The sequence below is a fragment of the Nymphalis io genome, chromosome 17, assembly GCF_905147045.1.
Source record: "Nymphalis io chromosome 17, ilAglIoxx1.1, whole genome shotgun sequence".
Taxonomy (NCBI): Eukaryota; Metazoa; Arthropoda; class Insecta; order Lepidoptera; family Nymphalidae; genus Nymphalis; species Nymphalis io.
Window position 1 is genome coordinate 8,747,839 of NC_065904.1, and position 18,753 is coordinate 8,766,591.

The window sequence follows — 18,753 nt, forward strand, 5'->3', positions numbered from 1 at the left end:
TGTTAGGTGACATTCACTGGTCAGTTTACAACAATACAAATATTGTGCGTTATCCAAGGTAATATTAGTAATTTGTGTTGGTTCAATTCACCCACCAAGTGGTGATTATAATAAATAATGCAAAAAAATAATTATATATTTTGAAAATATGCATATAATTCCATACACTTAATGGCTACATTTTAACACAAATAAGAAATTAAATTATGCTTTTCTAAGATGTATTATAAATTTTATTTAAACTCACAATTTCAAATTGTTTTATGAAATTTGCTACAAAAATGGTAAAATTATAACCTTATCAGAGATTTATTTAATGTTTGGTAGATTGGTTACAGATTAATATAATTAACTTTGCTATTTGTAAATATTAATTGTTGAAAAGTTTTTGTTTAATATCTATTAATATTCTAATGTAAAGCTATTTGTCATAAAAATATAAGATGGGGGATAATAGATAGACTCATACGTTGATAATAGTGTTGATATAATCTAGTGTCCTTATCCTGTCAGCTAAATAGAAAACTATGGGAAATCCAACATCTGAAACCATAAAAATCATTTATAAGTAAAATTTTACCAATATACAAATATAATGAATGAACTTTGTCTAAAAATATAACTGAAACAGTAAATAGAAATACATTATTATTTTCAGTGTAGTAGAAAGTGACCCAATATTTTTTTGTTATTGTTTGGATAAGAGAAATAATTTACTGGTGGTAGTAAGTGTTTATGATTCCAGCAAATAGAAATTACTTATAAAAGATTGTATTTATACTTATATATATAAGCAAACAATCAAAACAATTTATTTCTTACCAGTTGCGGCAGACACTTTTCAACATGTTCAAAATCAACTGTGTCACTGCCATCACGTAAAGCTTCACTTGAAGCTCTCAGGCAAGTCTCAGTAACCAGACACTTTGCTATTTCCACCACCAGGGTCAGAGCATCGTTACCCAGCTTTGTTTTATTATCTTGAAATGATCCATGTAAGAGTTCTTTAATAATGTCCTAATCCAGATATCAGAATTAATTAAATTATATTATAATTAATTACTATAAATTACTTAATAAATACTTACTTGTTTGATATTTGATTTTAGCTCAGATGCTATTGCTGTAGGGTCTATTTTACCGCTATCGTTTTCATTATTGTATCTGGCCATGCTTAAATACAAATATATTTTTTTGCTCTTATTTTTTTATACTTGACACTTTGATAAACAAAAATTTAAAGTAACAATATGTTATGTTTATAGTAACAAGACAACATTTACATTAGGTAACGATAAGAGAATACTATACATTCACTTTGAATTAAAAAACTTAGAAATAATTTTAAATTTTATTTGATCATAAATACATAATAAGCATAGATTATATGCGAGAGTTCTAAGTTTCTAACAAACAAGTGACATATGATTTATTCATCAGTCATAGATAATACCCGATGTACAGAATTATTAAATATATGTGTATAATATTATTATTAAGAATTCACTGATACTCAAACACTAAGGATCTACACATGGAATTGAAAGTTCTGCCTGTGACTTCAAAAAAACTACTTCTTTTAAATTTTGCCTATTTGTAAAATAAATCATTTTTTTTACAGATAGTCAATTTTGATCAACAAATACTATATATGTAGTAATGTATATAGTTTCGGTTGTCATAATAGTGTAAATAGAAAAAATATACTAAATTTTTCATCTTTGTCAATATCAGTGCTACGGGCTATCATTCTAGCATTCAATTATTGTAATACATAGGGTATTTGCAATAAACATGTAATTCTATAAATTCATATTGTAAAGCTCCTGAGAATGAAATGGATTGTAAAGAATAAATTTTTAAGATTAAATGAGATTTGCTGCACTAAAGAAAAATATATGTAATCACTTTAGTTAAACCACATTATCGATAGTGATATAAGAGATTTCTAGTAATCTATGGTGGTTGTTTTGATTTAATTTTTTTGGTAATTGCAACCCTGGTCAATGACCATAATTTCAATCGTGAAATAAATGCAAATTTTATTAGAATTTCATTTGTTTTTGCCCTAAATTCACTACATAACTAGAAATTTAACAGCTTTTGGTGTTTAATTAAGAGGTAATATTTGAACTATTTTAATTATACCACTGTAGCGACAGAATTTTTAATAGATAAGGAAGAATAATTTTACTATTCTATTATTTCTTTACGTAATTCCTTAACCTTCTTTATATTTGTTTTGGTTTAATTTTGCATAAAAGTTAACGAAACAAAAGAAAATAGTTAAAAGCAATCGAAAGTGCGAATGAATATTATTGATGTTGTATATAATTATTTTAACGGCCTTATCTGTTTTGTCAGTAACAGGTTGCAATTCCCGATGTCTTGCCCAAAAATACGAGTCGGGCAATTGTAAGTTATTAGTGTTTTTATCAATGAATTTTCAGCAGCCCGTAAAAAGTAGTCAGTGCTACTCTCCAGTCTCCTGTGCTTAAAAAAGCAGCTTCGGTCGGCCGAAGATATGAGATTTTGGGAGTAGATAATAGAATGTACCTGTATTTATACACACACGATAACATCAACAGTTCAGTTGTTCAGCACTTGGAATATACAGACATTTTATTTTTTACTATAAATTTGTGCAAATTGCAATTCTTTAATGGCATAGATTAACTTCTGTTCTTTGTTTCAGGTAAAGAATGTCAATCTCACCATTTCTTCGATCCCCGTTTACGGATATCACAGGTGGCATGATATCGCATCAGATGTTAGGCAATTGTCAGAAACAAGAGATGCGTTATATGGACTGCCTTGAAGCCTTTGGTCTTGACCGTGGACGGGTCAAGTGTGGGGCACTATTTGATGACTTTCATGAATGCCAAACGAAAACTAAACAATTTAAGAGATTTGTGGTTAGAGCTTATATTATTTAATTATCATTAATTTAAAATATTTGAGTACAAAGACATTCTTATTCTTGTAATTATGAAGTAATACAACAGACAAAATATTAGTAGAAATAATTCTTTTATAGTTTTCTATTTATAGTAAGTATCGCTTATAAAGAAAATTTTCTCATTGAATATTATATTTTCAGGCTATAAGAAAAGAAAGAGAAAGACAGATTGCTGAAGGAAAACTTAAAGGAGATGAAAAATTCTTAAGCCCTAAGGTTGACAGTTTCTAAACCATATTGTGATCATGTAGATATATGTATAATATAAATAAATAAACAATATAGGATATCTTATTTCCTTTACTTTTTTTATTTAGTTACTATATTTAATTTGATGATAATAATTTTATAGCCAATTATGTTCTCACTTTTCTGTGATTTGTGGTATTGATTGAAGAATCCTTTTTACTTATTGTTTTTGTTATGTTATTTGTTATTCAGTTGTTATTACACATACTAAAAAAATTGTATATTTCATTTTCTATTACATTCGTTTTATAATTTGAAGGCCTCATTGACTTAGTGGTATTATTTAAATAAATTATCCTAAGATTTATTCTTGTATACATATAATAAAATCTAATAGGCTGTTGTCTGTAAATTTAAAATATTGTAAAAAAAACTAATATTCCTTCCTTCCTTTCTTTATTCCTTTCTTTATTGATATGTAGGACCAGAAGGTCCTACATATCATAATTCGGATGCGGCTGATACTTTCATTTCCTCTATTGATGATGTTTTTAAATAGAGGTAATTATTGACACCTGGCTTTTCTCGAAATGACCTCTTGTATTAGGCATATAAGCTAAAACCCCCTAAAATGAGACCTTCAATTGTATGGATGCGCAATTTTGCTAAAATCGAACATGAAGTTTTAATAAGGGATGTTAACTTACTAGACTTATCACTGGTATACAGTTCTTCGTCCCTTGATGATAGTCTCCCATTTTATCTCGTCCATTTTATCACTGTTCAATAAACATGCTCCTCTGAGACCTGTTAAGGTAAGACGGCCACTTGCACCATGCATAACAAAAGGGGTGTGTATGGCCATGACACGTGCTCGCGCCTTCCGGAGATACAAAAACGACAGAAGTACTGAAAATTGGAAATTATGTAATGTTTCTCGTAACAGGTATAATATGATGGTAAGAACAGCAAAGCCTTATATATATATAATACTTTCACAGTAATATCTCTAATGCTTCTACGGCCACTGTGTGGAATTTGCTTCAAACCATGGGCCTTAACAAGCGTAAAGGAAAAATTGTTTTCTCGTCACTTTCATCCAATGATTTAAATTAACATTTTTCCTCGACTACGCTTTTAAACTCATATATTAAATTAATGACGATATCTGAAATTCATGGCTGCTGTTTCAAGTAATAACTTTGCCTTCTCTCCAGTAACTGATGGTGAAATTAGTAAAATTTTATTTTCAATTAAGTCCAATGCTACTGGTTTTGATGGCATCAAGCGGTCAATGATTGTCTCTATTATAAATATAGTATTGCCTGCTATCACTCATATTGTTAACTTTTCCATGTCATCCGGGATGTTCCCTGTAATTTGGCGCAAGGCTATTGTCATTCCTCTTCCCAAAGTTTCTAACCCAAGCCAGTTAACTGATTTTAGACCAATCTCTACCCTTCCCTTCTTGTCCAAAGTTCTCGAACTGTCGGTTTACAAACAATTTACCTCTTTTGTTATTAACGACAATATTCTTAGTTCATTTCAGTCGGTGGTTTTGGTCCATTCATAGCACGACTACCGCTCTTCTAAAGGTCACGGAAGATGTTCGGGATGGTATGGAGAATAGAATGGTCACCATTTCAGTCTTAATCGACTTCAACGCCTTTAACATGGCTGATCATGATATTGTCCTTGCTATTCTCGAGCATCTCAAGTTTTCACCATCAGTTCTGGAGTGGTTTTCCTCATATCTTCGCGGTCGCAAGCAAGCAGTTAGATTGGATCAATCTCTCTCTGATTTTTTAGATCTTCAAACTGGCGGGTGGTATTTTATCTCCGCTTATTTTTTTTTATTTTTTTATTTGGGAAACAAACAGTACATTAATTCTTAAAACTATGATATTAATGTTAGCACACAAACCAGTCAAGTTTCCACTTATAACTAAAACATAATTAGAGCAGAACAAACTAATAATAATAAAACAAAAAACATAAGAGAAGTGGAAATTTAAATTAAAGAATTAGGATTTATTAGCTCTGACAAAGACTTCGTGCAGTGACGGAGAAAGAATACATTTCACTGCCCCTCTCTTTCCCATGGGTGTCGTAAGAGGCGACTAAGGGATATCTGAGCGACCATCTGCTCATCTGGTGGTAGGATGCTAACATCCGCCTGGCTTGTTACCACCGTACGCATGGTGAAAAACTCGTGAAGTGGCTTGCAGCCGCGTTTCGAGGTCAGCCAGCGTACAGCCAGAGCCCGAGCGAGTATTGCCGCGATGGGTGTTGGTCCAATTGGAGACGGCTGTTGAACCAATGCCGGGGGAAACTGTATTGACCTGCCGGACAGGGAGACCCGAAGAAACGGCTGTTCCGCTGGCCGCCCGTGGCATAGTACAGGGGCCCGAGCGTGCCTAACCAGCTCGTGAGGCTGACCCACCAGGCCACGCATAATCTCGGGGTGGACCGTCGTGCCGGTTGGTGACCGGTAGGTGTGGTCCCGGCGGCCACTTCCGGGGGGGTTCGGGGGCCCTTCCGTCCGGCGGGTCAGTGTATTTTCCCTTTTGGCAACCATTTGGGGAAACACGCCTCCACGCTTTGCCCATCCCTATCGTGGCAATACATCGCTCGCTTCACGTCTCTTTTCCATTCTATTTTTCCCAAATGGCGCAACAAAACAGAAATAACGGTCGTACAGCGGTGCACACCCCCACCATACCCTCGCTGTTTGAGGTCGAGTTCTCTAACATCCGAGGACTCCACACTAACCTCAACGCTGTCCACCAACATCTCGAGACAGCACGGCCAGCAATGTTGTTTCTCACGGAGACACAAATACTCCGTCCTGCCGATACCAGCTACCTTAATTATCCCGGCTACACGCTTGAAGAATCCTTCAAAGCGAAAGCCGGAGTATGCTTGTTCGTCAGGACGGATGTTTGCTGTCACCGACTGCGCTGCTTGGAGGACCCCTCCTTCTCCATGTTGGTGGTACGTGTGGACCTGGTTCGTCAGAGCCGAGTCTACGTGTGCCTCTACAGATCCCACAATGGTGACTTGGAGACAAGCCGATTATTTGACCATCTTAGTCGGGTGGCAGATGCTGCGCAAGAGCAATTTCCTAACGCGGAATTGGTGTTTTTGGGGGATTTTAATGCTCACCACGAATCCTGGTTGAAATCCCTCAAAACTGACCATGCTGGAACGACTGCTCATGCTTTTGCTCTCACACATGACTTGACCCAACTGGTTGATCAGCCCACCAGGATCCCAGACATTGATGGGCAAGCACCTTCTCTACTGGACCTTCTGCTGACTTCTCACCCGGTGGAATATCAGGTTGTGGTTCAGGCTCCTCTTGGCTCTTCGGATCACAGCCTTATTTCTACCAGAGTGCCACAGGCCAAGCTGCCGCCACTAGCGGTATGCAAACGTCGCGTTTGGCACTATAAGTCGGCGGATTGGGACGGTATGCGCGATTACTATGCGTCGGTCCCTTGGAAGGAACGTTGCTTCAGTGGGAATGACACGACAGCTAGTGCCGCTGCTGTTGCTGGCGAGATCATGCTGGGAATGGAATACTACATTCCTAGCTCAGATCTCGTCAGTAGGAGTACGCGTAACCGTTGGTTCACTCGTGAATGTGCCGATGCTGTATCAGCTAAGCAGGCGGCATATCGCAAGTGGATCAACGGCTGCATTAGCGGGGCATCTAACATTGACTCACTGAAAGCAAACTATAATAAAAATTCCAAGTCCTGTAGAAAGGCATACACGAGAGCGGATGCACAGCGCATTGTACAGATTGGTCATGACCTTGTTTCGCATCCTAGGGGCTCCCGTAGCTTCTGGCGTCTGACCAAGTCTGTGCAAAACAATTTCTGCCAACCTTCGCTGCCACCGCTCAGAAATCCGGACGGATCGCTAGCTCACAGTCCGCAAGAGCAAGCTGATCTCCTGGCTAAACTCTTTGCCGACAATTCCGTCATCGATGATTGTAGTGCACTGCCACCTACAATACCTGCATGTGGCCATACAATGCCTGACATTAAAATCAGGCAACGTGATGTGCGTGCGGAGCTGCAATCACTTGATGTACGGAAAGCTAGCGGTCCCGATGGAATACCAGCCATAGTGCTGAAGAAGTGCGCAGCGGAGCTGTCTCCTGTGTTAACGCGCCTGTTCCAACTTTCTCTCTCTTCGGGAAGTGTGCCGGAGGCTTGGAGAAGAGCTAATGTGCAAGCGGTTCCCAAAAAAGGGGATCGGTCTGACCCGGCAAATTATCGGCCAATAGCTATCACCTCAGTACTTTGTAAGGTGATGGAACGGATTTTAAACAACCAACTGATCCATTACCTAGAAGATCACTCTTTAATTAATGATCGTCAATACGGGTTTCGACCAAAACGGTCCACAGGTGATCTTCTAGCGTACGTAACGCACCTCTGGGGTGAAGCTATCGACAAGCATGGAGAATCGTTGGTTGTCAGCCTCGATATCTCCAAGGCTTTCGACAGGGTCTGGCACAGAAGTCTTCTCTCCAAGCTGCCGGCATATGGTCTGCCTGCTCAGCTATGCACCTGGATTGCCAGCTTCCTACACAAGCGTAGCCTTCGTATTTTAGTTGATGGTTGCGCTTCACAATTCTATGTAGTGAATGCTGGGGTCCCCCAGGGATCTGTGCTATCTCCCACACTCTTTCTTTTGCATATCAATGATATGCTCTCTCTTGGGAACATACATTGCTATGCAGACGATAGTACAGTGCATGGTGGATACCACGGACGCGCAGTGGCTGGGCGAGCGGAAATTGAGGAGAGGCGGAAGAATCTTGTCATTGAACTCGATAGGACGTTAGAGCTCATCGCCAAATGGGGCTCTGATAATCTTGTTGAGTTTAATGCCAAGAAAACACAGGTATGCGCTCTCACGGCGAAAAAGTCAACATTTTCCCCTCTTCCCTCCCTCTGTGGTACTCCGCTGGTGATGCAAAGCAAAATCGCCATGCTGCACTACCGATTTATTTACGGAATCAATCGCAAACTTTAGGAAGTTTTTTTTTTTTTTATATTCGCCGGGAGGGCAAATGACTCTACTCCACCTGTTGGTAAGTGGTAGTAGAGTCCAAACGCGACGACGGCCAGTACAGACGGGAAAAACGTTCTGCACTAGCCGCCTTCGCCTTGCCGGCCCGCAAGATGTCTCTTCACGCCTCGTTTGAAGGAACCCGGGTTGTAAGAGGAGGGGAACACGTGAGCTGGTAAGGAATTCCATTTTTTGGAAGTGCGACAAAGAAAGGAGTTGCCAAATTTCTTTGTTCGCGATGGAATTGATGTCACAGTTAGGCGGTGACATCGAGAACCAGCTCGCGTGGACTTAAGAAGGAAGGGGGAAGCAGGAATTAGAGAGAATAATTCCTCAGAGCACTCGCCGTGATACAGTCGATAGAAAGCGCTCAGTGCTGCTATCTCACGACGCAATTGTAAAGGTTCAAGGGTGTTTGTGACCTTATGTCGCCAATAATGCGTACGGCACGTCGCTGCAACCGGTCCAAGGCCTCAAGTAGGTACTTAGCGGAGCCATCCCAAAGGTGCGAGCAATATTCCACGCAAGACCGTACCTGTGTTTTGTACAGCAGGCACAGTTGTTGTGGCGTGAAAAAGCGCCGCACCTTGTTCAGAACTCCGAGTTTCCGTGAAGCTGTTTTTATAACAGCCTCGATGTAATCCCTTGGACTAAGGTCGCAACGAACGTCAATCCCCAGCATGGCGATTTTGCTTTGTATCATTAGCGGTGTGCCACAGAGGGAGGGATGAGGGTAAAATGGTGACTTTTTCGCTGTGAGAGCGCACACCTGTGTTTTCTTGGCATTAAACTCAACAAGATTATCAGAACCCCATTTGGCGATGAGCTCTAATGTCCTATCGAGTTCAATAACAAGATTCTCCCGCCTCTCCTCAGTTTCCGCCCGCCCAGCCACTGCGCGTCCGTGGTATCCACCATGCACTGTACTATCATCTGCATAGCAATGTATGTTCCCAAGAGAGAGCATATCATTGATATGCAAAAGAAAGAGTGTGGGAGATAGCACAGATCCCTGGGGGACGCCAGCATTCACTACATAGAATTGTGAAGCGCAACCATCTACTAAAACACGAAGGCTACGCTTGTGTAGGAAGCTGGCAATCCAGGTGCATAGCTGAGCAGGCAGACCATATGCCGGTAGCTTGGAGAGAAGACTTCTGTGCCAGACCCTGTCGAAAGCCTTGGAGATATCGAGGCTGACAGCCAACGATTCTCCATGCTTGTCGATAGCTTCACCCCAGAGGTGCGTTACGTACGCTAGAAGATCACCTGTGGACCGTTTTGGTCGAAACCCGTACTGACGATCATTAATTAGACAGTGATCTTCTAGGTAATGGATCAGTTGGTTGTTTAAAATCCGTTCCATCACCTTACAAAGTACTGAGGTGATAGCTATTGGCCGATAATTTGCCGGGTCAGACCGATCCCCTTTTTTGGGAACCGCTTGCACATTAGCTCTTCTCCAAGCCTCCGGCACACATCCCGAAGAGAGAGAAAGTTGGAACAGGCGCGTTAACACGGCTCCGCCGCGCACTTCTTCAGTACAATGGCTGGTATTCCATCGGGACCGCTAGCTTTCCGTATATCGAGTGATTGCAGCTCCGCACGCACATCACGTTGCCTGATTTTGATGTCAGGCATCGTGTGGCCACATGAAGGTATTGTTGGTGGCTGCGCACTACAATCATCGATCACAGAGTTGTCGGCAAAGAGTTTAGCCAGGAGGTCGGCTTTCTCCTGCGGACTGTGAGCTAGCGATCCGTCCGGATTTCTGAGCGGTGGCAGCGAAGGTTGGCAGAAATTGTTTTGCACAGACTTGTTCAGACGCCAGAAGCTACGGGAGCCCCTAGGATGCGAAATAAGGTCATGACCAATCTGTACAATGCGCTGTGCATCCGCTCTCGTGTATGCCTTCCTACAGGACTTGGAATTTTTATTGTAGTTTGCTTTCAGTGAGTCAATGTTAGATGCCCCGCTAATGCAGCCGTTGATCCACGCGCGATATGCCGCCTGCTTAGATGATACAGCGTCGGCACATTCACGCGTGAACCAACGGTTACGCGTACCCCTGTTGATGAGATCTGAGCTAGGAATGTAGTATTCCATTCCTAACATGATCTCATCAGCAACAGCAGCGGCACTAGCTGTCGGGTCATTCCCACTGAAGCAACGTTCCTTCCAAGGGACTGACGCATAGTAATCGCGCATACCGTCCCAATCTGCCGACTTATAGTGCCAAACGCGACGTTTGCATACCGCTGATGGCGGCAGCTTGGCCTGTGGCACTTTGGTAGATATAAGGCCGTGATCCGAAGAACCAAGTGGAGCTTGAACCACAACCTGATATTCCACCGGGTGAGAAGTCAGCAGAAGATCCAGTAGAGAAGGCGCTTGCCCATCAATGTCTGGGATCCTGGTGGGCTGATCAACCAGTTGGGTCAAGTCGTGTGTGAGAGCAAAAGCATAAGCAGTTCTTCCAGCATGGTCAGTTTTGAGGGATTTCAACCATGATTCATGGTGAGCATTAAAATCCCCCAAAAACACCAATTCCGCGTTAGGAAACTGCTCTTGCGCAGCATCTGCCACCCGACTAAGATGGTCGAATAATCGGCTTGTCTCCAAGTCACCATTGTGGGATCTGTAGAGGCACACGTAGACTCGACTCTGACGAACCAGGTCCACACGTACCACCAACATGGAGAAGGAGGGGTCCTCCAAGCAGCGCAATCGGTGACAACAAACATCCGCCCTGACGAACAAGCATACTCCGGCTTTCGCTTTAAAAGATTCTTCAAGCATGTAGCCGGGATAGTTAAGGTAGCTGGTGTCGGCAGGGCGGAGTATTTGCGTCTCCGTGAGAAACAACATTGCTGGCCGTGCTGTCTCGAGATGGTGGTGGACAGCGTTGAGGTTAGCGTGGAGTCCTCGGATGTTAGAGAACTCGACCTCAAACAGCGTGGGTATGGTGGGGGTGTGCACCGCTGAACGACCGTTATTTCTTATTTGCGCTACCATTTGGAAATTAGGAAAAGAGACGTGAGGCGAGCGACGTATTGCCACGATAGGGATGGGCAAAGTATGGAGGCGTGTTTTCCCAAATGTTTGCCAAAAAGGAAAATATACTGATCCGCCGGACGGAAGGGCCCCCGAACCCCCCGGAAGTGGCCGCCGGGACCCCACCTTCCGGTCACCAACCGGCACGACGGTCCACCCCGAGATTATGCGTGGCCTGGTGGGGCAGCCTCGAGAGCTGGTTAGGCACGCTCGGGCCCCTGTACTATGCCACGGGCGGCCAGCGGAACAGCCGTTTCTTCGGGTCTCCCTGTCCGGCAGGTCAATACAGTTTCCCCCGGCATTGGTTCAACAGCCGTCTCCACTGGACCAACACCCATCGCGGCAATACTCGCTCGGGCATTATTGTATTATGGGCATTATTAGTATTTATTCGGTTTTTGCCGCACCCGGATCTAGATAGGGCAATATATAATTGAAATCATACATGAGAAAAACATCATTCCCTTAAATCTATTCCGATATACTTGAATGTCTTTCCCTGTGCTTTATTTATTGTGACCGCAAACCATACCTTCACAGAAAATTGTGTACTTTTAAAAATGAAACGTAAATCTGTTTTTTTTTAATAAGTAATTATTATCAACTAACCGGCTAAGTGGTTCATTTTTCGCCCAGAGAATCGGAAATGCGATTCAAAGGTGAAATGCTGCTAGTATTATTTCCACCATAACACGCGGTCACGATTTTATTTCTATATATTTTAGGCTTCACTTGTCAAAACTAACCGACTAACAATAAATTTAACAAAACTATAAAAATATATATATGCGGCAACGACACGAAATACCTTTTTAATTTTAACGCTGGAAAAACGCATTACGCGTTTCCCGGGAACAGTGGGGCGGTATGTGGGGATCGCCGGTGTCCAAGGCGCCGAGTGCGCACCGAACATCGGAATACCCACTAAAAAACCAACGGTATGGTTTCCGTCTTAACGAGGAGCGTCACGGGATCGCTTTCGTATGCTACCGTGACGACACGAAATACCCACCTAACCTATAAACTTTTAACTTACAAAGTTATTTACAAACCGAAAATATATACGTATGTATGTATGAGTGTTTTCAAACAACCTAATCAACTATCCGTTGTAATAACATGTCGAAACTATAAAAAGTACTAAAAACTGTCTATGGTCTTGTCTCGATATTTTTCATAAGAATTAATATATCAAACCGACTTTTCAAATAATGCATTATCTGAATCCCATTCAATATGATTGATCATATGGATCTGAATTCAACTCACTTTGGAAGAACAGTTATTTTATAGCAATTGTATCAAATAAATGTTCGACATGATACTTTAAATTGAAATAACTTTATTATTTATAAACTGATTGAAATAAAACAAACAACTTTTTTTGGTTAACTTCACTTATAATTAAATAAGTGAAGTTAACCACAATACATTAGTGAAAACCGCACTCAAATCTGTTAAGACGTTTCTAAGATTAGCGTGCACAAACGCACAGACAAACAGACAAAAATTCTAACAAACATTGGTCTGGGTTCTATTGCGTTGATAAGAGCCACCGGTAATAGTTTTACTCATATACCTTCAATGTACATGATCAGTTACAGATTTATTATATGTATAAATAATGTGCACAGATGCACTCTCTATTCCCTAACTCTCACAATCCGATAAGACGGCAATCCAGCATGACCGGAAAGAGTTCAGGCACAGGACTAACGGCTTTTCGTGCTTTTACGAGGTACGGGAGTGTACACCCTTCCAAATTCCGGGTTGTTACTAAGAATTTTAGACAGAAAAACCCAATAACTTTTTATTGGCCCGACCTCGAAGTTTGCAGCCTTATGTTTAGCCACTAGACCAACGAGGCAGTCATTATAACTTCACTGTAAATGCAAATAAATCGATTGGCGAATGTTTATACCTTATTGATTAAAAAATGCACAGGATAATCCTCATTTTACTCGTACGAAGCTAGTATATTATAATAATTAAAATCATCATTCTTCCTTATAATTTAACGCTCTAAGTCAAAGTCAAAGTCAAAATTTTTATTAAATATAGAAGCGTTACACTTACTTATTGACTGTCATAAATCTACGAACGGTTCGGAAATAAGCACCTCAGACCTAAGAAGAACCGGCGAAAAAAAGCTCAGCGAGTTTTTTTTATATATGTTGCACTCGTATGCATTGTATGTATATGCAATTTACACATAAAAGTAAACGCAAATGTCTCACTGCAGGACTAAAGCAACGTCGCTTTCGAAAAGAACATTTGAAGCTTATTTCGCTAAACTGCTCCAATGCATTATGTGCATACATATGTGGAATTTTCAGGTGATTATTGCATTTGTCAATTTTTCCATATATTTGCAGTTATCGAATTGAAATGTTTCTTTAAAGTCTTGTCTGGTGTGGGGGATTCAACTATTAAATTTTATGCTTCTCAATGATAATTTTCAAGTATGGGGGAAGGAAGAACACAAAAATAAAACATGATAGAAATGGAAAAATATTTATGTTTTATTAATTTCCTATTTTTTACCTAGGAACTACGATGTCGTATCGCATCTACACTAATTTATAATGTATAGTTGGACATGACACTGAACAAAAAAGATTTTCTTTCATTATATAGAAATACACAAATAATTATTTTCGGTATTTACATGTTGTATATGCCTTGTATTTTATTTAGCTTAGCGTTATTATAAGTTTGTACTTATAGAAATTGTTTTCTATATGACACTACGGCATTTTCGTTTTTTATTTGCGTGACGATGAGCAACTTATAGCAATATGTCAAAAAAAGTCCCAATTAAGACGTTATTGAATCTCTAAATTTCGCGCGCTAGTGTGTATCTGCTTCTTTTTACATCTATAATATAATCGTATTTTCTACTTTTTACAAGTCAAATAGATTGTGTTTATTTTTTATAACTAGTATGTGTTTTATGTAAGAACCATAAATGTGCAGAAATAAATCAGCTTAGGGACTTACGTTTATAGTAATAAGTAGTAGCTTTCTTAATAAAGTATATAAAAAGGACATTGAAAATTTACGTCGCATAAAAAAGTCACATTATGAATGCTATAATACTAATGAAAAATTGAGAAATGGAGTAATATACATTTGTAGGTACTTGCTAATAAACAGTAATTGTAGAATAGAAAAGTGTATTTAGATACAATATCAGAACGAATTATCATTATCATTAATGATTTATGGGATGAAAGCGAGGATTTGGATGATGGAATGTCTGATATTGGGTTGATGAAATACATGATAAAAATTACGTTTAATAAGTACCTATAACAATATAAAAAACATCGTTCATTTATCTGTTGACGGTGCATTACTACAAATGCAAAATATCTATCTTCAAGCTCAATTGGCTGTAATGACTTATTGTGCCAAAATAAAAAACAAGTAGAAACTGCTTTCACTTTCGCAGTAAAAAAATAAAAGTCAAATTAACTTCAAAGAGTCACTATTACATCACTTGATTTAAATCCTCAAGATATTTAAGTTTTAAAAGTATGGCTGATCAAGTGTCGCCATTTTTACGAACAATTTTCACGGACATAACGGGTGGGATGCTATCTGACCAGCTGCTAGGTAAATGTGCTACTCAAGAGATGGACATGATGGACTGCATCGAAGCTTACGGATTTGACCGTGGACCCAAGAAATGTTACGCACTTATTGAAGATTTTAATGAATGTCAATCAAAAAGAAAACAGTTCATGCGATTCATGGTACGGACGTAATATTAGTTAACGTACATATTCACTTAATATTCTTATCTAATACTCATTAAAATATATCCTAAAATAAACGAACACAAAATAAATAGCAATTACCTATAAACAAAAAATTGATCTTTAAATTATATCATGTCGTTACTTAATAATAAAAATACGAAGGTTTGCATGTTATCCCCAAAAGGCTGTGCAGGTAATAAAAAACAATCATCTGCTGACCAAAGGCCTATCCTGTTAAAAGAGGATTTGGTTGTGGCGGGTGTGGGGGTGGACATTTGTCAAAATATCGTTCGGCACATAAAGGTTTCATTATGATGTTGATTTTAAACACAAGCGCAAATTACATGTCTTAGTGGTGCTTTTCCTAGAACTCGCAACCTTCAGTTAACATCCACGAGCTATATTGACTGCGCCATCGCGGCCCAAAGAGGGACCGAGGAGCGAGGGTAACAGCGTAGCATGTACTACATAATATCTGAACTTAAAATTTAATTTCTTATTACAAAAATATGTAACAAATATTATATCATTTTATTTAATTTTAAATCAATCAATCTCTTTTGGTAAACGTGACATTTTATTCGGAGAATATATATTGATTAACGGTAACGAATTTATTAGATGTTTTTTTAAAAGAATAGCGATTGCAATATGTTTTTACGATTTTCTTCATACATAAATAGAGCTGATAATAATTATTTATGATAGAAATAATTCGATGTTAAATATACAAATACTAATTAACTAAAAACAGCAATATTTATTATGTATTATGTAATATTTATGTACAGTACATCTCTACTTGATGTAAGCGTCACTGGTGGTAGAGCTTTGTGCAAGTTCCTCTGGGTAGGTACCACCCACTCATCAGATATTCTACCGCAAAACAATACTTAATATTGTTGTGTTCCGGTTTGAAGGGTGAGTGAGCCAGTGTAATTACAGGCACAAGGGACATAAAATCTTAGTTCCCAAGGTTGGTGGCGCATTGGATATGTAAGCGATGGTTGACATTTCTTACAATGCCAATGTCGCTTTCGCTTACGCCGTCGCCCGTCCGTCTTCCTATTCTATAAAAAAAAAGTATATTAACACGTGGAAAAATATTTTTTCATAGGCTCTACGCAAAGAGCGCGATCGGCAGATCGCCTGCGGGCTACTCGATGAAGATAACAAGTATAAATCGCCAAAAGTTGATAGTTTCTGAAAATAAAGTATTACGTATTTAAAATTGTCATCTTTAGATATTTTTTTTATTTTTAATGAAAACGTATAACAGCAAAAAGACATATTATATTGTATCGTATATTATGTAGTAAAAATAAATTAATGATCGATCTTTTCATTAATTCAGTTTATAGACATTTATGCCTCACAACAATTTACAAATTTACAATTTTAAATAACAAGTTATTTCGAAGCTTCATTTTAAAATTATAAACATAATACATAATTATTTAATATTATTTTTATACTTTAAATGAATAAAATATGTATGAGAATTTGTGTTAAATATTTGGCATATATTAATGTCAAATTTAATTAATGTACACATTTTTGCGCATAACATAATTTATCACCGACATTCAACATAGAAGATCATAATATGTGCCGGTACCTATATTAAATTTGGGAGTACTTGTAAACTCAAATGCCGCGCCGCGGCCGAACTCCACCTCGATTTTTTTGCGTAGCAGTCATGGTCGGTCGAAAGCTTTTTTGCGCGGAATTTAAGCGCCAAACTATTTACTATTAATTCTTGCATGTCAAATGATGGATTAGAATCTTTATTTGATCACTTATTTATCCACGCGGATAGTTTAAGGTTGCTAAGTGGTATGTTCGTTTGAAACACAACAACAAAAGCCGGAAATTTGTTTCTTATACAAATTGATATATAAAACTAATAATATAATAATAATAAAAAATACAAGAGCTATTTTAAGTCGCTTGGTTAATTTAAATATATAACAAGTTGGTTGGTTAATTTAAATATATAACAAAAAAATATATAATTTTTTTGTTATATATTTAAATATACAATTTATAAAAAATATATAATAATCAAAATGAAAACACCAATACCTACTTTTTACAATTGTCTTTTCACTGGAATATAAAACTACCACCGGGTCAAAAAGTAAATTCTACCGAGAGAAACTAGCAATAAACCTTGTAAGCACTACAAATAAGTTAAAACAAATATTCAACTGTATTGAAATCAATGAATACTATATCCACGCTTTTTATATAATTTTCATAATTTTATATTGAATAATATTTCTGATATCTTTTATTAGAAAAGTAAAAAAAATTACGGAATTGTATCAAAAAATCCAGTGACTGAAGATATGGAAACTTGTAATAAATACCTACTTATAATTTTTTCTTCACTACCTGCATTTTTTAAAATAATCAATATTATTAATAAAATAATCATTATTATAGTGAATTAAAATAATGTAGTTGTAAATATATCGTGAAGCAACTTACTAACCCTACTTAAAACATCTTAGGAATTAAGCAAAGTGGCGTTATGAAAATAATCAAATAAATTAAATTAGATCAGTGTCGGTGGTGTCTCGTGTGGGAAATCGGTACTATTAAGTAAAAGGGTGCGTATACTACAAATATGACAACTAGCTTAGGTGTCTCACTAATTATAAATAGTCCTTTTACGTCATAAGTTATTAGAATTTTATGATGAAATAAATGTCGAGACTAACATATTAATAATTCGACATCTTAATCTTCATAGGTTATTGACCGGCCTTTGCTAATGAAATACGAGTGAAGGTTATATCAAATGCCCAGGTAGCTGATGAAATCGATCGGTGCCCTCTGGCAAAAAAAATATATATATAAAAAATTTAATCTGAATGTGTATGACACGGAAACTGTTCAAAGGTTTTCGACCTTATTGCGTTTTTAGACCGATTAATTCAAGAGCTAATGTCCTTTTATAATGGAGAGGACAAATATTTCCGTGTGTTAAGTCCTAATAGTATTCTATTTAAAATATCTCATACAATCATTTCACTTATCTTACACTCACATTAAACTTTAAAGTAAAAGATAACAGCCTGTAAAGGTCCCAATGTTGGGCCAAGGCCCTCTCCTTGAAAAGGTGTGGAAAGTTACTCCACGACGCTTATCCAATGCGGTTTGTGGGATTTAAAGATGATATGATAAACATATATCATATTTGTATCAATTATTTAGGCGTGTGTCTTATTTTACGCCTTTTTTGAATTCCAATACAACCTATTATTTAGTATATATGGATCAAATGTCGTCTGAATATAAATCCAATATACTAAAGTGTACTCATTTTTCAAGTGTACATTTAGTATATACAATTTGATAGGTGTGTTTTAAAAAAGTTTTTTTTTATATCTATTTATTCTACGACACAACAAGTTTGATAAGAACAGAGAATTATTATCACCTTAATCATATTGCGTACTGAAAATCATAAAGTGTAAGGTTAGCGTTAAGAATAAGGTTTTTGCTTTGTGAAGTTAGTAAATAACACTATTTATTACATAGGAGTAAATTAAAATATAAATTAAAAATAATCACAATAAATAAATTCATAGGCATATATTGTATAATATATCAATATTTACAACAGCAAGCTTTGTCTTGTTTTACAATTGATGAATTTCCACATTCCACGGTTAGAGACATTTATTTTCT

General features: G+C 37.8%; 3 protein-coding genes across 3 annotated transcripts in view; 2 read left to right on the plus strand and 1 right to left on the minus strand.

The window, feature by feature from the left end:
* Positions 1-18,753, plus strand: part of LOC126774826 (tyrosine-protein kinase receptor torso-like) — a 177,515-nt gene that overhangs the window by 139,137 nt on the left and 19,625 nt on the right. The window lies entirely within an intron of this gene.
* Positions 311-1,173, minus strand: LOC126774917 (centromere protein X-like). The gene is made up of 3 exons (XM_050496576.1): positions 1,089-1,173; positions 823-1,017; positions 311-543 (listed from the first exon to the last, which is right to left on the minus strand). The coding sequence occupies exons 1-3, from the start codon at positions 1,170-1,172 to the stop codon at positions 526-528; spliced, it is 297 nt and encodes a 98-aa protein (XP_050352533.1). The 5' UTR covers position 1,173; the 3' UTR covers positions 311-525.
* LOC126774915 (NADH dehydrogenase [ubiquinone] iron-sulfur protein 5) lies at positions 14,818-16,261 on the plus strand. The gene is made up of 2 exons (XM_050496574.1): positions 14,818-15,048; positions 16,172-16,261. The coding sequence occupies exons 1-2, from the start codon at positions 14,830-14,832 to the stop codon at positions 16,259-16,261; spliced, it is 309 nt and encodes a 102-aa protein (XP_050352531.1). The 5' UTR covers positions 14,818-14,829.

What these genes read in the sequence shown, in the direction of transcription:
- LOC126774917 (XM_050496576.1), bottom strand. Translation starts at nt 1,172, where the DNA reads ATGGCCAGATACAATAATGAAAACGATAGCGGTAAAATAGACCCTACA. An exon ending in TAAAATCAAATATCAAACAA is followed by an intron (nt 1,018 to 1,088) that starts GTAAGTATTTAT and finishes TATCTGGATTAG; the next exon opens with GACATTATTAAAGAACTCTT.
- LOC126774915 (XM_050496574.1), top strand. Translation starts at nt 14,830, where the DNA reads ATGGCTGATCAAGTGTCGCCATTTTTACGAACAATTTTCACGGACATA. An exon ending in AACAGTTCATGCGATTCATG is followed by an intron (nt 15,049 to 16,171) that starts GTACGGACGTAA and finishes ATTTTTTCATAG; the next exon opens with GCTCTACGCAAAGAGCGCGA.